Raw genomic sequence first — 27,723 nt, 5'->3', positions numbered from 1 at the left:
TTTTACTAAGATGCCCAGACCACACAAGATAATATCCTAAGAATATCTAGGTTTAGAAACTGGGTTTGTGTGGTGGTTTGTAAATTTTGACTTTAACACATTTCGAAAATGAAGATTTCTTGTGGCCTTTTAAAGAGAATTTTATTTGAGTGATTCTTACAAAGATTGTTGCAATATGAAAGTCATTTGTTTGATAGAAATATCAAGCTGTCTTGTCAAACACACTGAAGTAACCCAAAAATATATTTCAGAGCTCACAGAGCTTAAAAAGAGCAAAGATTATATGCAACCAGACAAAACCTATTTCCGCATTTCCTAGTTCTTGTTCAGACTGCTTTGCTTACCAGACTGTCGCTAAACATCTTGAGGAAATGCAGGGATCATTTTGTTTGGAATCTTAGACACACCAGAACACATAATATTTACAAAGAAACTTTTACAGAATACATTAATTGAAAAGATACCATCAAGAAATATATTTTTAAATCTTTTCTTGCCAACTGATCAGAATGTAAGATGAGATGTTAATCGAACAGCCCTTTAGCTGTCTTGAATTCCCATACACTAAATGTGTATTCCAGAATCCTCTGCTAAACCATTAGCCAAATATCAACATTAGTGAAATGTGAAATGTAACTGCTGTGTAAAAAGTTAGGCTTCTGAAACATTAAAAACATTAAATCCCTGTCTGCCTTTTTACATTAAGCACATTTGATCCCCCAGAGCTATTCCTATAGATCCTTAATGTAATTTTCTACATGTACATTTAAAAGGCAGAACAAGAGACAGCTTTGTATACAGTGGGATTTGCTAGTTAGGGAGAATGAGCACACTGCATTCCTGTCAACATTTTTATTTTTCAAGGTAACAGGAATTGTATACAAATGACAGTAGACCCTTGCCTCTTTATTTTTATCTAAATAAAAGATAACTCAAGATGAATTCTCGAAAGAAAAAAAGCTATGTACATAAGGGACTATATCTTCCTTCATCGTCTACTTGGAACCAGTAGTTGTGTTGCTGTCATAGAGTCAGGGAAGAGGTTGTGATAAGTTGGAAGAGGTACATATGCTGCTGTTATCATTTTACCTGTTGAAAGAAAGAGATAAGATGGTTTAGTATTTTAAGACTAGTTTTTAATTTTAGTATTTTATTTTATATAATTCTTACATCATTTTTCATTTTTGCACAATGTATGCATTTTCATTTTGGTTATATTCCCCATACAATTGCACCCCCCCTTATTTTGACCCTAAGTCCTTCCTCTCCCCACCCCTCCCTCCCATAGTATCTTTGGTTTATAGTTGCTTGTTGATTTTGATTTCTACTTTGTATTAATTAGTTAGACTAGCTTTTTTAAACCATCCTAATAATCACATGAAGAAAAGAAACTTACCAGCAAACCACCTGCCATGCAATGCATTGACAGCAGCAATGGCTGCAGCAATTGATGGGCACTTGACATACACATTGCCCTAAAACACAACAAAAAAATATAAAGGCATTGCTATATATAACATTGATTAAAATAAGTTTATTTAAGTTGTCAGAAAGAAATTCAATTCTCTAAAACCACGTAATTGTCCTCAAAATAGTTCCGATTGCTACAATAAAACAAAGTCATTAAAGAATCCTGCTATACACTTTGGAGTTTTACTGTAAATGGTTTATTCCTCCAAGTCTTCCCTTGTACTATCTTTTCCCTGAATTGAAGCTGCTAAAGAAATGAAATTAACATACCAGAATTTCAGTTAGTTGAACACTAATCAGTAACTTCTTAACAATGACCCATTCTAACTCCTAACTACTTGCAAAGTGTTTTTTCTTAGGTCAATATGGTAAAGCTGCTTTCCAGAGTTCAGTGGGTGAAGGAATCACTTTTTTAAAATGTTAAAAATAATTTAACCTTTTTTATTTTTATTTTTCCCCTCAAGTGTAGTCCCCATAGTTCTCACACCACATCACCTGTGAACCATCACCACGGTCAAGAAAACTTTGCAGTAAAGACAGTTATAACTTTACTTGTTAATACTGTTAATGTTTTAAAGCACTTGCTAATACTTGTTTAATTGTTAGTATTAACAACCAATCTTTGTTCATGGAAAAAAAAAAAAAAAAAAAGACCAAAATACCTGAGCTGAATTTTTGTCAACATAAATATGAATGACTCCTCCATGTTTATTACATTCTTCAATCACATCATCCTTAATCTCTGTGTCCCATCCAACTTCTTCTTCTCTATAAAAAAAGCATTAAAAACTCTTTTAGAGGGCCTCCCCTGGTGGCGCAGCAGTTGAGCGCTGGGCTGCGAAGTTGCCCAGTCTCTGCAGCACCAATTCAATTCCCGGCCGCCAGCGAGGGTCCCACATAGCCCGCACACCTCTACTGCCATGCCCGCTGCTCCCCTCAGCAGTGTATTTCGTCAGTCTGCCTGTTCTGCAACCCGCGCTGACTCTGGTGAATTCTCTCACCCTCTGGTGCTGCTGACTGTACCCAGTGCTTGTATAAATAAATAAACAAATCTTTAAAACAAAAAACCTCTTTTAGAAACTATCTAAACTTTTGAAGCATCAGCTATATATGGTCATCTGTATTTTTAATATGCACATTCAATGTAAAACCACTGATGTCAGTGGAGGAGGGCATTAAAGAAAATCTAAATAAACATTTGATTAACACTTAATGGGGTTTGTTCACATCTTTGAATGACATACCAATTGTTCAACTCAATTTCCACAGATAAACTAATTTGGTGTTAAAAACACAACAATCCAGGGGCCTCCCTGGTGGCTCAGGGGTTAAAGATAGTGCTATCAAGCTATCACATGTCACCAGCCAGGGAAATGACCCACATATCCGCCAGGGAAGTGACCCACATATGGCAGCAGACCTCTCCTGTTTCACCACTGCTCCCCTCAGCAGTGTATTTCAGTAGATCTGCCTATTCTGCTCCCCACTCTGTCTCTGGTGAATCCTCCCACCCCCCTGCACCTCTGGCCTACACCCCAGCTCTTGTATATAGAAATAAATCTTAAAAAACAAAAAACAATCCAAACCTCTTTGTCTGCATTAAGTCATGATATAAGCAAAGCAAAGAAAGGGTCATGTTACAAATTACATACCCTTTTGAACTTGAGAAAAATACATTTACTTACGTTTGAGGGTTAAACATGTTAGAGAGTTGGAAACACTGTGTTGCAAGTGGTTGAACAGAGGCAGCTGCAGCTAAAGCCGAAGCTAAAAAAAAAAGAGAGAGAAATTAGTTTCATGGAAAAAGAACCAGAAAAACCCTGAATAAAACAAAACCAAACCCCCACCCCCACAGCTAAATGCAATGTGAAACAAGAGTAGTTGTCATCAACTCACAAGTTTAATAATGCTAACAACAAGTATTTAATACATTTTAGTTGCCAGGAAACTAAGGCAACCTAATATTGGATATAGCTATCTAAATTAAACTGGAGCTGTATTTTTTAGAAGGAAAATTAAAACTTGCATGCAATCAAAATCCATCCATTAGAAAAATCAACACATAACAAAGGATAAAAAGACTGAGGGACTACTGGAGTTTACACCCCGAGAAAAGCAAGGTGTATTAAAATATAATCTTTAAATTGCCAAATCTGTGCCATTGTATTATTTTGGTTTCTGTTCATGAATACTTATTTTAAATATATATACGTAAAAGTATTAAATTTTAAAACCAAAATGCACAAAACCATCTAAGCATTTTTACATACTAGGAACATAAATCCTATTAAGCAGGGTATTTTTTTTTTAAATTATTAAGCCTGTCTTAATCACTAAAAAAGAATGGTGTCTAATATTCACTTCTTTAAAAATAACTACTTGACACAAGTACTTAGGAGCAACATTTAAATCCCATATTGGTTTTGTAAGTTTGAAGTTAGAGCATTTTCCAAAACAGCCACTCCACTGCTTTAATGTGGTTGACAGAACTCACCGTAATCACAATATTTGACCAAATCTCATTCCAATACATAACAACAACAAAGCTAAGGATAAAAGAGTACATTAGAAATTATGATAATTAAAATGATCGATCACCTGAGGAAGTACCAGAAATAATCCAAGTGATTAAAAATTAGGGCTGTGCATGAAATACATCATAAAATGCTGCTGATGGAATTAAAATGCTTTTTGCTTTTTAAACATCCTTTCATCAAGCTTTTTATCAAAAAAGAAAGGCTAAAACATTTACCAGATTGTCAAACTCTAGTGGGGAAAAGTTAAGATACAACTATGGTTGTTTTACAATTAAGTACCTTATAAATGTGCTTTGGAAAGATACTAGATCATTCCAAAACAACTGAGGATAAATTTTTCTGTTTTCTCGAAAGTATAATACAGTGGCCTCCCTGGTGGCGCAGGGATAAAGCTATCAAATATCAGCAGCCACTGTAGCACGAGTTCAATTCCCAGCCACTCCCACATGGTGCATCAACCTCTCCTGTCTTACCAGTTGATCCCTTCAGCAGTGTATTTCAGTACATCTGCCTGTTCTGCTCCCCACTCTCTCTGGTGAATCCTCTCCCCACCCCACACCTCTGGCTTACAGCCCAGTACTTGTATGCATAAATAAATTTTTTAAAAAAATGTATAATGTACTATGAATCCTGAAAAAGCATTAAGGAAAGGTGTGATAGAAACATTCCAACATAAACTATGTGAACACAGACACAACAAATTCAGCATAAGAACACAGCAAATAGGAAAATCATCTAATTCTAAAAATCTGCTATGAAAAAAGGATTGAGTATAATGGTGTCATTTACTGAAATAAATTAAAATAAGCATTTGTCAATGAACATTACGGGTATTTTTAATACATAAAATAATTTCTAAACCAAATACTCATACCCTATAAAAAGATGGATAACCAATTTCCTCAAGAGCAAAATGCTCTTATAAAATGGCTGATTTACTTGGTAATTAATAACAAGGAAAGTAGGGCCTCCCTGGTGGCATAAGGGGTTAAGCACAGCAATTTAAAGCTATCTGCAGCTTCTGCAGCGCGGTTTCAATCCCAAGCCACGGAGCAACCCACATGGCGAGGCAGACCTCTCCTCCGCTGCTCCCCTCAGCAGTGTATTTCAGTCAGTCTGCCTGTTCTGTTTACCCCACTATCTCTGGTGAATCCTCTCACCCCCCATATCTTAGGCCTGTACCCCAGTTCTTGTATGCATAAAAAAACCCACAAGTACCCTACATTATAAAAATGTTTCAATCTCTGAAATTTGCATGCAATTTAATTGTACTTAGAACTGTCTTCTAACTACTTGGTAGTACTTTTATAAATCACGGGAATAATGTTTTCCTAACCTTACATTAAGTTTAGACTTCATGTTCTGAAAGGCTCGTTCACTAAACGACAGATTTCATTTTCTGACTTTTACATACAACTTACTAACAATGAACATGTTATATTGATACATGGCTAATATGATACATGACTAAAAACAATTCTAGAAAAGCCAAAAAAGCAAGTTTTAATTTTTAAATCCATGGAATTTTAGTGTTTTGAATTAGTCTTCAAATATATACACAGTAATGGATTACTGTATATATACCCTGAATGTGTCATTCTGCCAAAATCTGGCTCAATACAAATTATAATACACTACTGTATCTTGCTATGTATCTGTATCTTTGTATCTATTTTAAAGAAAAATAAAAAGCTCAACTCACCTTCAGTCTGTTGAGAAAGTCTTGTTTGCAAATCTATAACAAAAGAGAATTCTACAGCTCAGTGCAGGAACAATGAAGAGCCTCAACTAACAGGGTAAATGTCAGGAAAGCATTAATAAAAAGAGGACTACAATAGCAGGGTTTGTTAAAATGAACTTATTGTAAAACCTGGCAGCCAAACCTCCTTCCCCATTCCTCATTGACAAGGCGTTGGGGCCTTTTTCTTTCCTCCTACCCTAGGAAGCTTAGTTACGCCCTCTCTAGTGCTATTCCTCCTACTCTATTTCACACCTCAAATGCATTCAACTTAATACTACTCTTCACACGGGAATAATGGGAAATGGGGAAAGGGAAGCACACCGGTCAGAAAATGCATGAAAACCCTGATCTTGAGAATTCAATTCCAAGTACTTGGGATAATCCACTATTTATTCTATCAGTGGCAGTAAACATTTAGGAATACTTTCATTTTTAGAAAACGGTAATCACTGCAACAGTACATATCAAAATGCTATAGATACTTTTAACAATCAAATAGGAATATCACCAGTGGGAAAGATTCCATTCTAGGATGTACGTATTTTTTTAAGGTCTTCAAAAAATTGTATCATGGGGCCGGGCCTCCCTGGTGGCGCAAGGGGTTAAGCACTGCACTATGAAGCAATCCACAGCCTCTGTAGCATGAGTTGGATACCCAGCCAGCAAGGGAGCAACCCACATGGCAAGGCAGACCTCTCCTGTCTCGTCTGCTGCTTCCCTCAGCAGTGTATTTTAGTCAGTCTGCCTGTTCTGTTCCCCGCTCTGTCCCTGGTGAATCCTCTCACCTCCCGCATCTCTGGCTTGTACACCAGCTCTTGTATGCATAAATAATCTTAAAAAAAAAATTGTATCAAATCCAGCCCAGAAAGTGATGACTTTATTAGGGCCTGGTTGGTTCCCTTAGCTAATTCTGCAAATTTAATGAGGCAGCAATGAAATTTAAAGGAGTTTACTAAAATCTATGAAGTCTAAGAAAAAGTTAAATGTACGGTCAATATCAAAAATACAGGGATTTTTACTATTGTGTTTCTTCATATAATCATAAACATCTCTACATTGGAACCCAAGAGAGAAAGCTGCCAAGCTAATGAACAGCAAGTTTGAACAGTAAATGTAAATTGCCAGCTTAATAAAAGCTACTTCAAACTGAAAGTTACAGAAATAGACAACATAAAATTGTTCAGATTCAAGTAACCTAATTTTCCATCTACATGTAATTCAACTTTAACACTATCTGTTTTTTTTGCTAAGTATAAAAAATGATCATTAGACACAGGCAAAAATGAAAAGGGATCAGCAACCTAAGTTATACTAATATAATAATACCAGAATCTTAAGTGTTCAAAACGCATCTTGGAGATTTAAAAAATATAAACTGGTATATACTCAAAGAACTTGAGGTTAGGACTACAGGAACACTGTCAAACAACACTCAATTTTAACACAATGTTTTCTAAAATGAAGGGGGAAAGAAACATGGACACCAGCAATCTATGCTATTTTAAATGTGTATCAGTCCCTATCAAAAACAAAAAATGTCTTTTTCCGGTAAGTTGGGACAAGACAGAAAATAAAGCCTGGTTTTTATAAAGGTAAAAAAACTAACTTGTCTTAGAAAAGTCTGTTAAACTTCCAGATCCACCCTTGTTTGGTGATGGTGACCCTTGTTTCCACAGAGATTCAAAGGTCTGTGGGGATAATAGCCTCAAACGCAATAAACCTCAGCAATTTATTTAACTTCAACAAAGTGATGTTAAAGGTTTTTATGATGAGTATCTGGACAAAAATACTCAATTATAAAAGTATTTACCTAAAAATTTAGTGTCATTAACTCACTAGAGCAATAGCAATTCAGAGGAAGTATAAGAAAACAGAGTAAACATTTTTAAAGGGGGGAATATAACATATAATAATCTATTTTGAACAATACATACGGATGTTTAGAATTTAAATTGATGACAGTCATCCTTAAGAGAAGAGAAACCATGCAGAGTACCTACGGATGAATACTCATATAGTATACATCAAAGTAGTAACGACTGAAGGCAGTAGTGTCTAACAGAGAAAAGCCTTCAAAATAGGTGGTCATGTTTATGTAAAGACCAAATCAACATATTTGATACAACACCCATAAAATGTTTCATGTTACTGCATCAGATCCCTGACCTTGTTCACCAGCCTGTAGTGGAATACTTAAGGCTACGGATAGCAATTAAGCATTTTCTGAATTATTCCAAGAATGACTTAAGCAACAGGGATATTTGAAGAGAGTTTTCAGTTTAAATAGTAACTTTCACTCCACAGACTGGGAAATAATGCTGGAAATGATGGGTTTCCTTGTAATAGCTACAATTAAATGGATTCTTATTAACTGTAGTCACTATAAAAAAACATTAAATGTCCAATACCTATAAAGTAAATCAAGGAAACAGGAATACCAGGGGAAATCATTACAAGACTCAAATAATGGTTGTGTCTTTTCTTCTCTTAAGCACACAATGGGACATGGTGTGTCAGAAATTTTGGAAACTGGGGTTTTCAAGATAAGTCATAATTTGACAGGAAGCACAAGGAAGGAAGGTTTTCTAAAGCTTCTGAAAGAGTTAGCTATCCACTGAAAAAGGAGAAAACAATGAAACTTCCTCTCTAAATGAAAACAGAAATGATCTCCGCCTTTAGATAGTAAGGTTTCAATTTAAATGGAAATCATAAAGCACCCAAAGGCCCTCTGTATATTCAGATGCAGAAGCCATGATTAATATAATCTTCCATATTGCCAGTCTCATTTTTTAGGTAATAGAGAAGACCAAAGGGTCAATTCATAATAAAATTGTCATAGGATAAGTATATCCTGTCATCCTAGGTTCAAAATGCAAATTTCTGAATGTTCTAGAAGTGTTTCAAAATTACATGCTATCCTATCTTGGCTTAATATCAACTATTTTATAAAAGGAAAGTTTAGGCACCTAAATTGAGCCAAAACAAAGCAGCAAATGCTTCATGAACTGCATTTCTTGCTTTGTAATTATAGCAAATGGTCAATTCACTCACATTTTTCTGCCGTCTCTAAGACCCTCAACTCAAAATCTACAGTTAAGGACTGTTTAGGTAGGCAGTTTTCTCTGCACTCTTGATACTGCAATTATTTGAAATGAAACTTAAAGACCTGTACTATACTTTTTGGTCTCAAACATTCAAAAAATTTTTTCTGTAAAAATATAAACTTTAGATCTTTAATAAAAATTATATTAAAAAGGACTAACAGCAATTACAACTACAAATTGGTACAAAGGGTTCAAAATTATCAACAGCTTTTAGGATAAATAAGCCAATTTGTCATGTGAACTCTTGAAATTTATAGGCCATAAGTACTTGATGAATTGAATTCTCAGTAAGTCCTTTTAAATGCAAAAATTTGGTAAATTTTCGAATTAGATGAAAAAACAATGATTTCAAATTAGAAAAGATTCAATTCCTACCTGCCACAGCACCAAATGCCAAAGAACCACTCATTTGTAGAGCTTGTTGTGCTGCCGGTGGGATCTGCAAACCTGTACCTGTAGAACAATAGGTCTTGATATTCTTAATATGTTACGAGCGTAAAAACCTAGTTTTGAGTGTTTACCAAATCACAAAAAAGAAATTACAAGGAAGATGTAGTATAAGAGATGCAACTAAGTACCTAATGGCACAAGGGGTTAAGACACAACCTATAAAGCTATCCGCAGCCACTGGCCCCAGGGAACTACCCACATGGCACAGCAGACCTCTCCTGACTCACTCGCTACTCCCTTCAACAGTCTATTTCAGTCAATCTGCCTATTCTGTTCCCCACTGTCTCTGGTGAATCCTCTCACCCTCCACAACTCTGGCCTGTAACCCCACTTATTGTATGCATAAATAAATAAATCTTTAAAAAAAAATTGCAACTAACCATACTTTAACATATTATAAAATAAATGTCACAAATTCTGTAACTTAAGTTGTGGTAACTCAAAAGGTACCATATCAATTGTATGGTAGATTTAAAGTTTAAAAGAATCTCATCCATAAAAATTTTATGTGTGTTTTCCAAGGATAATGTCAATTTCAAAATATAATTTTCCACTTATTAGTCAGCATGGTTACCTTCCATTACCATACCCACAATAAATCACAACACTAGGAAAAACTTACCCTCTGCAAGTCTTGCCATTAATTGGAGACGACCAGTTGTTCCCAAGTCAATTCCAGTCCTTTCCAGTTCATCACTGTCCAAAAATGAGCTAGCACTGGAAGCATCAGTACGTTCAGTAACATGACCAACTTTCATTGGTCTTCCTGCTAGCTCAAATCCATTAAGTTGTTCCAAAGCCTTCTTGGCACATTCTGAATCAGAAAACTAAATTGAAAAGGAGGGAAAAGTCCAATATGTCAGCCAACATATATACTCAAGATAAGGAAACACCAAGTCTAGTATATTCAGTAGCTTCAGTTGGGTAGATAGACTTTTAATACAAAATCTGGGACCATATTTTATTTGAATATAATTAAATTTCTTAATCTCAGGATGTAGTAGACACAACTCATTCACAATCTATACTTTTAATGGACAAAAAGAATTTAATCTTTCCTCAGAATATTACTGTTTGAAAGTTATTTTTATAGAGCCTCCCTGGTGGTGCAATAAGTTAACTTTCAGCACTATGAAGCTATTGCAGCAGGTTCTATGTCTCACCAGCGAGCTAACCCACATGGTACAGCAGACCTCTTTGTCTCACCCTCTGCTGCCCCCAGCAGTGTATTAGTCATCGCCTATTCTGCTCCCCACTCTTGTCTCTGGTGAATACTCTCACCTCCCGCCTCTCTGGCCTGTGCCCCAGCTCTTGTATGCATAAATAAATATTTAAAAAATAAACAAATTTTACTGAGATTTAAAGTAAAATTTAAATTTTACTTAATTATAAAACAATTATTACAATTTCTTAATTACAATCAGGGCTTCCTATATCTTATACAAAAACATCTTATTCCTTGACATGGCAGTTATAAGACTACTCTTATAACTCTGAAAATCTGCAATGATGTAACTGGATTAAATCATGAAATAATATACAACTGCGTTTACTTTTAGAAAGCATAACTATTCACAATTATTCCAACTTCTACCTCATACCCTTAAATCAGGGACCGAGCTATAATGTAAGTCAAAAGCACTTTTAATAAAGCAATCCTTATTGAAGTGCAAACATATATAAAAAGGATTTAATTAAAGAGACCTACATTCAAATATATAAAAAGGATTTAATTAAAGAGACCTACATTCAATAGCTAAGAATGTGTTCCAAGTCAAAGACTGAAGAGGTTGTAAATCATAGATGTCTCAGACATCAATTACACGTTATGTCGATTAAACAAATCAATCATAAATATGAGTAAAATGCTTAACTATGTATTCACATTTGGTGGACACCTCTAAGAAATGGCTATTAAAGGCAAATTTATACCACTTGAAAGAAAATGACTCCCTCTTTTCCCACTATCAATAACGAAGTTTTAAGTCTGCTTTTTAAATATAACGTTCATCATGTTAATTGCTTACTGTAATGAATCCATATCCCTTGGATCGTCCTGTTTCACTATCCATCATGAGCTGGATACTTTCAATCTAAAAGTGAAAATTACAATTTTTATATAAAAGAGGAGGGAAACAGGAACACTTCTTTCCCCTTGAAACGTGATTGGTAAATCTTCTGTAACCTTAAAAATTAATTGAAAGCATAACATAATCCCTTCCTATACACTTTCATATAAATTTTCACTAGGTGTTAGGGAAGACAATCTAAAAATCTTACATTTTAGCCTTTGGCCTCAATAATTAAACTACTAAAAGAAGCCCTTGGTAAACCACAATGAGGACTCAGAAATAAACATATTTCCTTCCAATTATGCTAAACACAGTATTAATTCTTAATCATGAGACACAATAAATTAACCAGTATGTTGAAATAAAAACAACCACATGTTGATGGGTGGCACACCTAAAATACTCAAAGGCAACAAAGCAGTTACTTCAGATGTGTGAACTGTATGCTTTGTGAATTTTATCACAATATCCCAATAAAGTTGTCTATACACAGAATGAAATTAAAACAGCACTCATCATGCTGTAATTTCTTTATGCTCTGGTGGTCTCAGGAATGTATTAATTTTGTAAAGACGGACTAATTCACACAAGGATGATTTGTTCACCATTAGTATGCATAAATTTCCAATAAATACAGCACCAACAATCTTAATACCCTAATTTATGTTATCAACATTTTAAATAGTTTAGCAAAGGGATTAAGTGGTAGTAAAGGGAAACTAAAAAAAGATAAAAAAAAAAAGATCCAAAGGTGGGACCTCCATGGTGGGCAAGGAGTTAATAAGCACAGCAGCACTGTGAAGCTGTGCACAGATGTTTGATCCCTGGTCAGCCAGGAAGCTACCCACATTGCACAGACCTCTCCTGCCTCACCCGCTGTTCCCCTCAGCAGTGTATTTCAGTCCACCAACCTGTTCTGCTCCCTACTCTCTCTGGTGAATCTTCTCACTCCCCAAACCTCTGGCCTGAACCCCAGTTCTTGTATGCATAAATAAATCTTCAGGAAAAAGAAAAGCAGTCTACTTGTATCACTCATGTTTATCTAAAAACAAATGAATGTAATACTCATGAGATTATATACATTATAAATAATAAATGGTCTTCAAATGATCTCCTTTCAAAGAAGTTAACTTATGTTGCACAGGAATGTTACATAATGCTTTCCCATCTTAATCTCAAAGAAACATGACACAGAAAATTATGAGAGTTATACTTGGATCAAGAATCCATTAAGGGGCCTCCTGTGGTCGCGCAGGCGGCTGAGCACAGCACTGTGAAGCTGTCCCCAGAGCCTCTGCAGCACTGGTTTGATACCGGCAAGCGAGGGTCCCACATGGCACGGCAGATCTCTCCTGCCCCACCTGCTGCTCCCCTCAGCAATGTATTTCGCCAGTCTGCCTGTTCTGTTCCTCACTCTGTCTCTGGTGAATCCCCTCACCCTCTCGTGCATCTGGCCTGTACCCCAGGGTTCTTGTATAAATAAAATAAATCTTTTTTTTTTGAAGAATCCATTAAGTATCTATTTAAGAAATTGGAACGTACCCTTCCAAAAGGCTCAAAGATCCCCCGAAGCATATCTTCTGTTATGTTAAAGTGCAAGGAGCCCACATAAAGTCTCATAGGTCCAGCACTTCCCTTTTGTAGATTGTTTGCCATTGCTGCAGCTCTGTTTTTTTCTGCCTACAAGTAAGGTAAGAAAAATGCCTATCACACAGCAATAATCTAAATCATACCAATCAGATCTTAGTTTCGCAAAATGACAACTACTGTTAATGGTTAGTGGTGAAATTACACTTAAATGTGAATAATCATACACAAAATGACAAATATCCATTACACTTATAAACCACTGAGTAACAGCACTAAATTACACACACAAAATAAGATGTTGAATTTTAAATTTTTTTATCTTAATATTTTAGAGTTTTGAGAGCATATGCATGCTAGTTATAGCACGCTGCATTTCATACTTAAAATGACAACCATTATGAAACTGCATTATGACATCTAAAACACGCATGCTTAGACTTAACGAATGTATGTTTCCTGAAATTGCTAACTACATTCATTATTTAGCAAAATCAATGTAACACAAGACCATTTTTTAACTTAATGTACAGCACGTCTACTAGGCATGCTGAAATCAAACCAAGCTAACCAATCAAACCAAGCTAACCCAGTCAATTCACAGTGGTAATTTTATCTAAGCCAAGGCCTCCCATTAAAGGAAATGTACATTTCTGGGTCTCCCCTGTATCACAGCGGGTTGAGCACAGCGCTATAAAGTTGTCCGCAGCCTCTGCAGCGCTGGTTTGATCCCCAGCTGGACAGGGATATTCCCACATGGTGCGGCAGACCTCCTCTCCTGTCTCGCCTACTGCTCCCCGCAGCAGTGTATTTTGTGCCTGTTCTGTTCCCCACTGTCTCTGGTGAATCCTCTCATCCTCCCACGCATCTGGCCTGTACCCCGGTCCATGTATAAATAAATCTTTAAAAAAAGTACATTTCTAACACAAACCAAGCCATCTTGATTAGTAATGCTGATCAGTAAATTCAAAACCTTATCTGATTTAAGGCTTCTCAGCCTTTTGTCAGGCCAATGTACAAACTATTAGGTTTCTCCTCTTAGATCAGAGGAAATGAACTGAGCAATGTTTTTTCTTCTTCCTATTATATTCCTATTGTTTACATACAACTAAGTGATAAATACCCAGTATCACGTACTCTTTAAATTTCAAATTTTAAAACCTGGACCTAGCAATACCTTGCATAAAGGATGTTAGTAATAAAACCAGATTTTCAAGTCAGATTATGTAAAGCAACAGGTTTCTAGCACTACCAGTGACCAAATTCTTAACATAATATAATTACCTGTGATGCCTGTACTATGATTGGCACTCCTAAAACACGTTGGCCAGTTAATCCAATTGCGAGAGGCACTGAGCTAACATCAACAAACTCCACGTAAGCAATTCCTTTGGAACGTCTTGAATTTCTATCAGAAATCATTCTTACATCTCGAACCTAAACAGAAAACACTTAACTTTAACCCAAGTGTGTAATCAGGGTAAAATTTCAAAAACATGAGGCACATAAAAAAAAATCCAACAAGAAACTATCACAGTAACTTTTAAAGTAACTAACTTTGTACACCCATAGGCCTATCTGTATCTTGAAGAATTCCAGGTAACATTTACCAACTATTACCTTCCAAATGAGGCCAAATAGAAATGTGACAAAAAAAAATCACTAGATATTACTAAAAGACTTTATATTTAGATGTTTTCTCATTTTATCTGCACAATGATGCTATTAAAATGTTTACAATTTCCAATTATGTGATCTGCTTAAATAGGTCAAGATTACCTTTCCTACTGTAGAGAAAAACTCTTCCAAATCCCTTGGACGAATTCTTGCTGCCAGTTGCATGCAGAAAACTGTCCTTGCATCTCTTTCCTCAGGAGTTAGATTATCAATTGGTTCCCTAATAGAAGTAAATAAGTTATTCTTTTAAAATGCTAAATACACTAATACACTTTCAATAAACAGAATGAAATATCAAAATTAGTTGGTCATTATTCCCACACACGTTTACTAAGATTTAAACAAAATGTTTACGAAATAGGGGCCTTCCTGGTGGCACAAGGGGTTAAAGCAATCCTTAATTACTGTAGCATGAGCTCATGCCCCAGCCAGGGAGGTGAACCACATGGCTCAGCAAACCACTCCTGTCTCACCCGCTGCTCCCCTCAACGGTGTATTTCAGTTAATCTGCCTGTTTTTCCCACTCTGTCTCTGGTGAATATTCTCACCAATCTGCACTTCTGCCCTACACTGCAGTTCTTCTATGCATAAATAAATCTTTGAAACATAATTTAATGTAATTAAATTCCTTCAACAGGATAGTTAAGATGATTCTTCTAAAACACCTTGCCATGTTATCAGGAAAAGTTCACTGGTTGTAAACCAATGTTACCTCAGTAAAAAAATAGCACTTGGGGGGCCTCCCTGGTGGCACAAGGGGTTAAGCACCGCACTATGAAGCAACGTGCAGCCTGCCAGAGAGCAGCCTGCCAGAGAGCACCCCACATGGCGCAGCAGACCTCTCCTGACTTGCCTGCTGCTCCCCTCAGCAGTGCACGTCGATCAATCTGCCTGTTCTGTTCCCCACTCTGTCTCTGGTGAATCCTCTCACCCCCCCATCTCTCGCCTGTACCCCAGCTCTTGTGTGCATAAAAAAATAAATCTTTAAAAAAAAAATAGTACTTGGGTCCCCCTGGGGGCCTAGGGGTTAAGAAGCTCTGTCATAGCTAAGGCCTGTCGTTTGATCCCCAGTTAGGGAGCTAACCCACAGGAGCTAATCTCCTGTCATACCTGCTGCTCCCCTTAGTGTATTTCAGTAAATCAACTGTTCTGTTCCCCACTGTCTCACCCCCCTACACCTCTGGCCTGTACTCCAGTTCTTGTATGCATAAATAAATCTTAAAAAACAAAAAAATTTTTTAAAAAGTACTCATTCAGCAACAGGATACACTAATCATTAACAACTATGTTTGATGAATACTGAACTATGGGGGCATTGCTATTTTTATTTTTTAAGTGAGGGGTAAAAGGCCACTGTCCTCTTTAATCTTGCAAGTATCAATTTCTTCAATACAAGAACTAGACAATCAGAAAGAATTCTACCATAATCACAAGTAAATAAACTCTATTAGTTACAAATATTGGTCTAGTCCAAAATCAACAGAAATAATGATCTCCCAAAACAAAACCATTAGAAAACCTAAAATGAAATAAAATACAAAAATATTCTTTAAAGTAAAACCCCAAATGACAAAAATTTGTTTCCAAAAATTATATTAACATTAAAAATTTATGAAGCCATAAGCTAATGGTTTCTTAGAATTACATCAGTCTTACTAAGATTCCACTAAATTAGTATCTAAGGTTTAGTTATATCGGTTATGGAATATACAAAGTAACCACAACCACATCAAAAAGGAAATTTATAGAAAAAATTAAAATTGCTCAAAGAAGTGAAAAGAGATTAACAGATAAAATTTCACAAATTTCTGTCCTCCCTGGTGGCACAGGGTTTGTTAAAGCCTCAGAACTATCAACCGCCACTGTGCCATACATTCAAACCCTAGTCAGGGAGATAATCCATGTGGCACAGCAGTGTGGTTCAGTAGATTCACCTGTTCTACTCCCCACTCTGTTCCTGGTGTATCTTCTCACCCTCTGCCCCCTTTGGTCTAGACCCCAGTTCTTGTGTACAGAAATAAATCTTTAAAAAACAAATTTCACAAATTTCAAGGAAAAATAAAGTGTCCATTTAACATCTGTTACAAAATACCACTAAAGTTAAGTAGGGTTATAATTTAACCCTTAGAAATGTAAATATTCTCTGTCCATATTTTCACATTTTAGTAAATTGTCTGATAATGTTCTACCTGTAAAACTGTACATCCCCATGAAAGTTCAGCAGGTGATTTTAAATATATTACAAAACAGGTGCTAGGCTAGGTCAAAAGAATGAGAAAAGGGGATTTTCTTATGAGAAAGATTTTATCTCATGTCTTAAAAAGAGCTTTTAAAATCAAGGTTTTCACCAAACCCTAGAATAATTAAATCACACAAAATAACACAATAGTTATCAAGAAGAAGGTGCCCTTTCAGGGAAACCAGGAAAATAAAAAACAATGCTATGTATCAAAAATGCTCCTTGAGAATCATTAAGCTGGACATTTGAGAGGAAAATAACTCAAAATAAGATGTTAAAAATAAGTCAGTCTGTTTGACTTTGGCAATTAAATACTTTTTCTCAGGAAGAACAACCTATCTTTTGATTGTTATATTTTTTCCACATAAAGCTAGTTCAAATAATAATGTAAATTTGTTAACTTCAAAGGTCTTAAGTGTGTAATTTATTTGAAGTTTACTATACATTTAATATAAATGAGAAATAAGATCACAGACATCTACACAAAGTAAGTATGCTCTTTTCTTATATGGAATATATGAAATCAAAATCAATCGAAAATTTAGAAATCCACATTCATTTAACAGTGCTACTAGTACTATGAAAGAATTCAAGATTTAACACTATTTACCAAATGTCATAAAGTCACTGAATGTCCACATTACTAAATATAAAATTATCAGTAGTAGAAATTATAAGCTCTATTTATAAAAGCTCTAAATGAAAAAGTAAGGACAACAGCTACCTCACAGGGCTCTTGTCTTTTCTGAATGGACTTTTGCTTCGGGAGCGTCGTCTGCTGCAAAGTTAAAAAGTTTCAGAAGTTACCCAACAAGTACACCACATTAGTTCCTTGAAAAACAATTTAAACAATTCAGAAGTATGTTTAAAAACCTTAATTTGATGCTATGAGGCAACCCAATCTTTCCTCGGATGGCACTGTTAAATTTTGGTCCGGAGCTAAAAAGGAAAAACAAAATTACACTAGTTACAGGTTTAGGGTCTTGCTAAGATCGCGGTTCATGCGCTCTCCAGCAAGTTCAACAATGTTCAGGCTGCTTTTTTTCCACCTCAATTATGAAGAGGAAACAAAGAGACTTTTTCTCTTAACTGTATCCCAGGTAAACTGCTCTTACAGTTATCCATCCTGGACCACTGAGAGGTGCCAAGACCAAAGGTTAGAGCCTCAAAAATTAAGATTCTGAAAATGCTTGCTTTCATTTTCAGTCTGTAGTTTTCTTTTTAATTATAATTCATGAATACATTCCTGTGGTTTTAAAAAAAGAAAGCAAAACATATGCCATAAAATTAAATCATTCTGAACTTTTCTCGCATCAGGAGTATCATCTTTGGTTAACAATTTGCTCGGCATATTTGCAGATCCTCTCTCAGGAAAGGTATATGTGATTACACATACAATATTCATATATATAAGCTCATTTATTTTTTAAAAAAACAAGGGAACTAATTGTTCACATGATCATGAAACTCCCAACTTTCCCTTTTATAAGTCTTAGAGACTGCATAAAAGCACTTCTGGGGAATCATACTTCCATTTTTTATAGCATAATATTCCATCATAAATATATAATGGAAGTTCATCTCTTAAAAAAAAATTCTATTGAGAATATGACATATTAAGGGCCTTAAAAAGTTATTAGAACAGTAACTGCCTTTGAAACAAACACTAGTAGTTTCAGAGCCTGTAATTTTTAAAGACTTTAACTTGAAAGGGACAAATTAGATGTCCCTTAGTGCTCATCCTGCTATATCCCTTTTCAGGGTAGTGATACGTGATCCACTACTGGATTCCTTTTCATGGACTCTACATGTACCTAGAACATCCAAGCAGTTCCAATTATTTTAAATGAAATCGGTTCATTGCAATTACAAATAGTGATAACATTCACTTATTTGATCTTTGATTGAGTTCAAGAAAAAACCTATTATTTTCTTCCCCCTCTGTGACTTTTTAGTCTGTTATTCCTTCCATAGTTACCTGTAACCAAATTTACAAGAATGAAGTAATTTTAAAGTCAGACCAAGATCACAAGAGGCTGACTTCAGTCATCACTCAACAGAGGTAATAGTATCAAAAAATTAATGTATTCCCTTCCCCCCATTTTTGCACATTTTGATAAAATTAATGCAACGAAATTGCGATAAACTGGACAAAAAGCTAATTTCTAATAGAGCATTCAGAATTAAAACATCATTACTGTGTCTTTTAAGCTCTTAAAAAGTATACGGAATAAGCAGTTAGAAGAAAACTTAACAGTTCAATTCTTTTTATTTTAAAGATTAAAGAGCCAGACTATGAACTCCAAAGTGTTACTAATGTTAATAGCTTCAACTAGGGCCAAAACAGTTCATAAATATCATTAAGTATTTTGAGTAATTTATTTACATACTCATTCAATACTCGTTAAGCCCTTATCTCTCAGTTGTTACTGTCTTGCAAGATGAGAAAATTAAAGCTTAGACAAATAACTTGTCTAAGTCAAGGCTCTGATAAAATTGTATTTAAATTCTATCTCCAACCATTTAAAGCCAATTTTAAAGTCAAATTTTCATTTTAATATAAAATTAATACATCCAAGTTTATCACAGTGTATTGAAAGATTAAAAAACACTCAAGAATTGCTACATTCAAACCTTAATTTAAAATTATAGGTAGACTCTTTCCAAAGTTTAGGTTTTTTGAATCTGAAACCTGATTAAGCCACCAAGTGACTTTAACTTCTCAGTGATTTAACCTTCAAAATCACCTTTAGAGCTATTTCACTACTGAAAAAGTCTTTAAATACAAATGTGTGATGAGCCCCCAAAATTACCTTTGTCAAGGAGCAAACATCAAATTAAAAACAAAGGGTCTGTCATTTTAGCCAAAAACAGGCACAGACAAGATTAAAGATAATAGCTAACTAATTACATATTTGACTAATTATACACATATCCATCTGAACTTTAAAATTTTAATTTATGTTCAGTAAAGAATATTGTAATTGCTCACACACCTTTTTGTTTTCAAGCACGTCACACTATAATATCCATTTTTTTAAGCACTCTAGTGCTTTAGTCCTATAGGGACTGGCATACAGTTAAAACATATTTTTAGAGGGAGTATCAGAAATTAAATTGTATGCCCAATAAAAAAGATTTGCATTTGCCCACACCCTGTATTATCCTTCTACTAGATTTTCAACACCAGTATCTTTAAATCTTTTAAATAATACTGGAAAATAAAAATTCCCAATTCAAATCACCAAGGTTGCTGGATACCCAAAGTCTGTCAAGTCAAAATCACTATAATTAGTTACATACTAAGGACTTCTGTAGCGGCCTCTGAATCTGCGATCTCGGCTTCTGGAGCGGCTCCGTCTCCTTTCTTTGCTTCTGCTTCGTTTCCTTTCACGGCTTTTACTCTTTTTCCTTTCTCTATCTCTACTTCTCTTCCGTTCCTTACTTTTGCTTCTTTTTCGTTCATGACTACGACTTCTGCTCTTGCTTTTTTTCCTCCTGAGGATAAAAAAGTTACCATTATCTTGCTGATTTAACAATCTGACACTATATACTTCCTTTAATGGTCAGAATGTCTTTCTTTTTGTAAATTTATTTTGTTATTTTTCCTATCATACAATACATACTTGTGAAAAAATAGCCCCCAGGTAAGGTAAACAACGATTGCTTTCTACTCCAGACAATCAGCTGTCAGTTGACAAAGAATCATTTGAGAGAGCCAAGACTACAATGACCTCCTGAAAAATCAGCTACAGTTTTAACAGAAGGACTTGTTGGTAGGTACAGATGAAAACCTGAAGCTTTAAATAAAATTTGGCCACCATATACCTAGCCAACAAGTATTACTGCAATCTCCAAAGTACAGTAATAAAACCAAAGTTACAATGGTAGTACTAGTGCTAGATCATATATAAAAATTTCTATTGAAAGCACTAATTTCCTTTAAGTCAATTTTGACCCAATTTACAAACATGAATATTTTATACTTTCAAAGGGCCATACAAACACCAATGTTTTGGTTTTCATAAGCAAAATTACTAGTGACAACAGACAACAAAATTAATGCAATAAAATGCATTCTGACACGCCCAGATTTTAACATGTTCTTCCTATTTAAAGTTATGAGTAAACAGAAAATGGAGTATGTTATTTTTATGCCAGTTTTTACATGTCTGTGGAGTACAATCAAAATAAGAATCAATACCTGGGGATTTATAAAATCCCAAACTCTGAAAGGTAAAAAAGCCAGTCAGTTATATCTTTCCGTTCATTTCTGTGTTCTTCACAATATACTACCCACTGTTTCATAATTAATCTTTCTGTACATCTGGGTCATCACCCAAATTTTAGAGGTGCCTTCAGATATTTCAATATAAAATGAAAGACATTTCAAAATAAACTTATTCCACTAAAATATGTCAATTTGTAGTGGCTATAAGGTTATCAAACATTTGACAACTCTGTCATTTGGAAATTTAACTTATTAGTCCTTATCAAAACAAAGCTAGCACAATTGCAATTTAAGTCTGCCTCAAAGAACCTGTAAGCAGGTGATCTTAGAGTGCATTGAAAATAGAAAATGAAGACACCCACCTTCTGGAATCTTGAAACCCACACTCCAATCACAAGGAGATGTAGAGCTTTCCAAGGAGGCAGAAACTTTGTCTAAAATTTCAAGATAATCCACCTGACTGTCAGAAATGTATATGCTAAGTAGCACATGACAGAAAATTAGGCTACACTCATCATTCAATATAGAAGTCATCAAAGCAATGCCCAAAAGGGCAACAGTAACACTACAACTTTGCTGCCTGAAAATCCTGGCGCTATCTCTCTCAAAGAAATCTGTGCAACAGCAATAATTCAAAGTCCTAAATGTAACCAATGCGGAAACAAACTAAAGAGTAACTCCATCCCCACAAAATGACAAAGTTTTGCTCTGCTCAGAGATGGCAGAGGTAGTCAACTTCCCTATTTACCTCTTTTTTAGATCCAAAACTTATTCTGCCAAAGGAAAGGACTCAAAAATTTAAAAGCTAATCTCAATTTATAGTCTTCCCAGGACTTGTTACAGGCGAGTCCCCACCCACATCTGAAGGCAACCCCAGACAGGTAAAAAGACAGCAACACACTAAGACATTCAGAAAATAGAATCCTCTATTTAAAAGCCCAGACAAAAGTTTAAGGGTGCAAGAAAATAATATACTTCTCTATAACAAACTTGTAGCTTCAAAGAACATTTAAGTTAACTAAAGAAAGGTTATTACAATCCATACTAATAGTCAAATCCTGTTACAACTTAAAAGGGACTTTCCAAAGTCTTTAGTGGCAGTGGAATTTTGTACTGAACATCATTGAAGTAAATGGTCCACTGGGCTGGGCCTTTGGACTTTTTGGTTATATGGCCTCTGCTGTAAAGGTGTTTGCTATAACTGGATTTGACCTCTTCCATGTAAGAAGATCTAAATTTTAAATGCAAAGTACTCTGGAAAATAAGAAAAAAAATAGAAAAGTCATTTATTCCAAAATTTATAGATAATCCACACCACAGTAGCCAATATATTTCAACTGTGTCATTTTGTATCTTTTACTAAGAATTTCTAAAAAGCTTAACCGAATGGATGCTGGTTTAGCCCTCACAAAACTAGTTATACTAACAATATTCCCATGAAGGCAAGCTCAGGTATGCAAAATATATTATTCTGAGATCTTGCCAAACTTAGGGTATGGCTCTTCAGAAAGGATAATGGATAACCAATTTGTTTTAAACTTAGTTCCTTTTACTACTATTTCAATCAAAATTCAGCTGAATGCATGTACTGAGAATCAGAACTACTTTTTCAAAAGGTTTACTAGTCATTCAACTCAGTTTCTCAGAATGAGAATTTTCTTACTACCTTAAAAAATACACCCCCCAAATCAGTGGTTTTTAAGAAAATGAAAGTTTAGGATGAAAAAAATGCAACATGGCACTTTCCACTGGTTAAGTGAGTAATCTATACTAAAGACAACACACAGATCATTTTACTTACATTTATATATTACATATCACCACTGAAAAATTTCTTCTATGTAACTTTCAAATTAACTTGCAAGATTAACTTCCTTCAGAATTAGTGGGGTAAAAATTCCTGATTGAAAGGGTCATTTAATCAGCTATAATTAGTATAAGATGTATAACAGAATAATTTCTGATAGTTGGGAGTACTTAAAAAGGTTCTTTCTATACAAAGAATCCTACGGTCAATTATAGATACCTATCCACTCTTTTGTTTAGTCCCATAAAACTTTACACTATATATAAAAGTCACTAAGCATCAGTCTAGAGAGCTTGATGCTAAATTTCCTTGTAAAAGCTTGATGTAGCTTAATGACCTTGGATGTAGGACAAAAATATAAACTGGAAATGGCATTAGAAGCAAGGAGTAACATTTGAGAATAGTACAAGAAGATTATGTGGGCCCAAAGTATACATCCTCCATCCTTCTGGAACTTAAGATAGTTTTATTCATTCACCAGGGTTGGTATCTACATCGGATAATTTCAGGACATTTATACGGATACTCACCTTCCTAAGCTTTCTTTTGATTATATAAATGCAAATTAGAACTGCTAACTAGCAAACATATTTTGGTAAAATATCTACAACTAGAGAACATTAAGCTATGAACTGATTCAATGATTGCTTCACACCATTAACAATTCAAGAGTAAACCCAACACCATACCCATCTACTGTGATCAGTACAGAACTGGAACAGACTTCTACCCAACCTTGTACTAGAAAAAAAGGACATTTCCTACAAATTGTATCATTTTCAATCCACTACTACTATATCATTATAGGGGCATTAATAAAAAAAAGTGGCATAGCATATTGTGAATAATCCAATCTAACATTTTCTCATCTATTTTCAGATTACATCAAGCTACCTAACAGTAATGAAGTAATGTATTATGATTACATCAAGCTACCTAACCATAATGAAGTAGTGTATTATGAAGTACTCTGAGCTTTTAGGAAGAGACACAAAGAACCAAAGTGGATATTTACCACCAATTTTCATTATTTATTCTGGGTCACAAACATGACAAAATATTTTATAACATCACAAATACTAATAACAAACAATTTAATGTTTGCAACGTAACTATGTAAAGAATCATTAATTTTAAGAGTTGAAACTACAGTACGATCCAACCTTATAAAGTGGATGTGATTTAAACTTTTGCATATACTAAATTCTGTGTTAGTCTGGAAACACTAGGTTCTTATTTTGGGTTACTCATTTAACCCAAACAATTTGCACGAATATTCAGTTTTTATAAAACTGAACTCTTGCTACAATTCTCCTCCATTCTCACTACTAGTCTACTAGTTTACAAAGACGAAGATGATGAAACCATGAGAGAGAACATAAGTACTTATGTATGCTAATTAATATAAAAGGGATCTTTAAGCAGCAAGGATCATAAATCACAGCTGACAGCTCTCAGTGATTTTCCATGGCATGGTTATTTATCATCTATCCTTATTTTTTTTAATTTTTTTTTCTTTCCTTATTCTTAACTCATCTTCAGTGGTTAAATCTTGATAACATAGCTAAATGTTAAACCAAAGTTAAGAAATTTAACACACAAAGCAAACATTAATACAGGAACTTTTATCCAGATGGTCATGAACGAACTTGTAAGGGGAAGGTCCAAAAGGGCCCTGAAATCTATGGCATGTGTCCACAGTTACAGAGCCTGAAATACTTTCTTGTCCCAAAAGTTAAATTTAGATTAAAAAGACAAAGGAAAGTTTAAGAGAGTCTTAAATATGATTAAATCACAGGAATAGAACTAAAGATCTCAGTCACATGAAGATCCCTCCACCCCAAGTCCCTTCTTAAAACTTACTTTTTGCTACGTTCTTCATGGCCGTTAGCACTGCTCAACTTGTTCTCATCCTAAGCAGGGTTGATAGAAGAACATCATGAGGACGAAGTGGTAACATTTCAAGTTGTCAAAGGGTAAAGGGAATAGGAATAAGAAAATACAAAACAATTTTAAAACTAATTACTTATTTATAGTTCAACATGGAAGGCTACAAAAAAATTTAGATGGGCATGTGTTTAACCACTTTGTTGCTTACAATTAAGTCATCAAGATACAAAAATAAAAATGCATATTAACATGTTAAATTTTACGTTCTTATATAGTTAGGTATTAAGTTATCCAGATTTACAGTGTTGAAGTGGTTAAATAGGATTTCTATAAAACATGAATGAAGTCCTGGTTTGAGTTTTATTCCACGTTCTATGGTCCCTTTGGTCAGTACCATGGCTCTATTTCTGCCTAAGCCCCAAGTGGCCATGCTAGCAGCCAGCCACTATCGATTTCCTGTGACCGATGCCATTCCTGAGATCTTCGCCCATTTCCGTTGGAGGGTTGGGACTGTAAGAGCTTGATGCCACCTCTGTCACACATCTCGCCCTGAAGCAAACAGGGATTCACACTGCTTTAGTAATGTTGACTCCCAAGAACCCAAGAAAGTCAATTAATAATCCACCAGTCCAGCCTAAACATTTCCTATTTCCATACCTGTTTACATGGAATTACATCCACGTTAAACTAAGACACAGAATCTTAACATTAAAATAGAAGTAGCTCTTCAAGAGTCTAAGCATCACAATGCTACACACACTATTTAAAGCTATAAAGATTTCATCCAAATTGGTACCACATGGCCGTGCTATACACTCCAAAACAAACGTATTATTTTAAAAAGGTTTAGCGCAATGTTTATTTTAAAGTTTGAACACATCAGTTATGAGAGTTTAAGTGCTAACTTACAAAGCTTACAGTTTGTGACACCAGTGATAATGCATGCATACTGATATTTTCACCACCAACTGGTGAAAGAACGAAAAGACACTTTACTTTTACTGTGATACTGAAATGGGCCGAGACTATATTAGCCACAAAATGCCTTTGTAGTTTTTAGTGTGAAATATTATGGCAGGGACTAATTAAAAATAAAACAATATGGAGAACAGTAAAACAGTCATCAAGTGACTCTAAGCTGTGATACTGCCTCTTTTGCTTTAATTTTTTTTTTCTTCTATTCAGGGATCCAAGAATTTTAGTAATTCTTAACTGAGTAGCAGATTCATGACCTGCCTGTTGTAATATTTACTGTCACCAGTCTTTTATAGAAAGAATTTTAAATCTCACCCATATCTTCTTATAAGACTTAAAGATTTGCTTGCCACAGACTGGTTTGGCTTCGTTATTCTTGGACCCCTGCTATTTTCCCAAACCACTACATTCACCTTTTTGCTATACCAAACTGGTGCTGGTAATTCTTAGTTGAGTCATTTTACCTAGGGGACCACGGTACAGCGATAAGTCACTCAATTACTACCTTATGATTGACAGTTCACACTGGAATCAAAGGTGAATTCATGGGAGTAGAGGTGAGATATCGTTAGGCAAGTCTACAAAGAGAGATAGATGGGCATTTATTCATCACGCTGAAGTGAAACTACTGCACAATATTATTACATCAATAGCATATATTTACTTTTGTAAGTTACACGTAATGCATCTCTGATAAGATAAATCAAGAGGGCTCCGGGGAGGTTAGTTTACATTTCAGCAGTAGTTTCGTGAATAATGCTAAATTAAGAAATCTGTAAACCTCACCGACATGTTTTCTCTCACCTTCTTGTAAGGAGCCTCAAGCATTGCTTCAATATCAATATCGTCTGCCATTTTCTCTAAACGCCTAGAAAAGGAACAAGGTAATTCTGTGAATAAACGGTTCGATTCCGCTCCTTTTTGTTACAGGACCTACTCCCAATACTTCAGAAAAACCTTCGAAAACCCTAGAATCACTAAAATGGCACGACGACTTTACCAAACGTAGCTATTAAATTTGAAATACCTCTAAAACCAAACACGCTAACATTAATCCTAAGTCCGATTTTAAAAAGCCGGCAAGTATTTCCAAAAACAGAATCCAGGCGCCTCCAGCGAGAGCGCCTCTTTCCGCGCAAAACCCGCGCTGCCATTTTAGGGGCAAAAGGAAACTCCCTCGGTTGGGAGGGGTTGTGTGCCATCGCACTGTTCGGCTGGCGCCATGTTGGGAGGTCGCGGCCGGCCCAGTCCTCGAAGGGACAGGTCGCCATTTGCCCGAAGTCTCTGAGGCCCATGCCTCCCCAAGAACCCTAAAAACCTACCCGACCTGAAAAGGGCGCGGTCACCGAAATAAAGCCAATTTCTCCAAACCTGCCCCCCCCCCCGCTAAAGACAACCTAAAAAATGCTCCTCGACGCAGAAGGGAACCAGACCTTGGAAAAGCTAATAAGCGGGTCCGAGACGCCTCCTTACCTGTGCGGGCTTTCGGATCCCTGTGGTGTTTGCTGTATTCGGAAAGGGGGGACTGTTGCTGCCGCCGCTGTTGCTACTATTAAGCCGCTAGGCCCAGGCCGCGGTACCGCCCAGCCCGAATTTCGGGCTCCGACGGCGGATAGGCCCGAGCGAATCTAAAAGAGACAATGGGATTAAAGGAGGCCGCGCGGGAGTGCAGGACGGCGGCTTCGGCAGCTCAGGATCCACCCCTGCGACAACGTCGGCAAGCTCTCTGAAATGGCGGCCGCTGCTTCCCCGTACTCAACATTCACCAACACACATACACACACACAAACACACGGGGCCTCACAGAGCCCGCAGCACGGGCTCTCGCGAGAAATTGCCTGTAGTTCTAAGCCTCAGCCGCCGAAACATCGCGAGATCTAAATATGGCCCCAGTGACTGTGGTCCAATCCCGCGCAATGATTGCGCCACACTTATTCCCATCC

The 27,723-nt window shown here is 35.8% G+C and overlaps 1 protein-coding gene across 10 annotated transcripts; it reads right to left on the bottom strand.

Annotated features, from left to right (window-relative positions):
• Positions 1–124: 124 nt before the first annotated feature.
• RBM39 (RNA binding motif protein 39) lies at positions 125–27,569 on the bottom strand. 10 transcript variants are annotated; one of them, XM_054696825.1, is made up of 18 exons: positions 26,585–26,626; positions 26,286–26,358; positions 24,779–25,354; positions 21,471–21,542; positions 20,181–20,375; positions 17,751–17,816; positions 17,602–17,655; positions 14,741–14,858; positions 14,246–14,398; positions 12,917–13,054; positions 11,330–11,395; positions 9,925–10,129; positions 9,228–9,305; positions 5,710–5,760; positions 3,156–3,237; positions 2,133–2,238; positions 1,397–1,475; positions 125–1,089 (listed from the first exon to the last, which is right to left on the bottom strand). In XM_054696825.1, exons 8-18 carry the CDS (start codon positions 14,801–14,803, stop codon positions 989–991), a joined length of 1,122 nt encoding a protein of 373 aa, XP_054552800.1. In that variant the 5' UTR covers positions 14,804–14,858; positions 17,602–17,655; positions 17,751–17,816; positions 20,181–20,375; positions 21,471–21,542; positions 24,779–25,354; positions 26,286–26,358; positions 26,585–26,626; the 3' UTR covers positions 125–988. The 10 variants fall into 10 exon arrangements, with proteins under 10 accessions (XP_054552800.1, XP_037351916.1, XP_037351849.1 ...); XM_037496019.2 differs by having other exon boundaries at positions 24,779–24,828; XM_037495952.2 differs by lacking the exons at positions 21,471–21,542; positions 26,286–26,358 and adding an exon at positions 27,254–27,569 and having other exon boundaries at positions 24,779–24,828; positions 26,567–26,648.
• Between the last annotated feature and the right edge of the window lie 154 nt (positions 27,570–27,723).

Source organism: Talpa occidentalis, unplaced genomic scaffold, assembly GCF_014898055.3.
Source record: "Talpa occidentalis isolate TD23 unplaced genomic scaffold, MPIMG_talOcc4v2.1 talOcc4.10, whole genome shotgun sequence".
Taxonomy (NCBI): domain Eukaryota; kingdom Metazoa; phylum Chordata; class Mammalia; order Eulipotyphla; family Talpidae; genus Talpa; species Talpa occidentalis.
This window is presented reverse-complemented; position numbering and strand designations above follow the sequence as displayed.

Coding starts and splice junctions, on each gene's coding strand:
- RBM39 (XM_037495952.2), bottom strand. CDS start 26,635: ATGGCAGACGATATTGATATTGAAGCAATGCTTGAGGCTCCTTACAAG. Junction 17,656..17,750: donor CCTCATAGCATCAAATTAAG/GTTTTTAAACAT, acceptor TTAACTTTGCAG/CAGACGACGCTCCCGAAGCA. Junction 1,476..2,132: donor TTGACAAAAATTCAGCTCAG/GTATTTTGGTCT, acceptor GTTGTGTTTTAG/GGCAATGTGTATGTCAAGTG.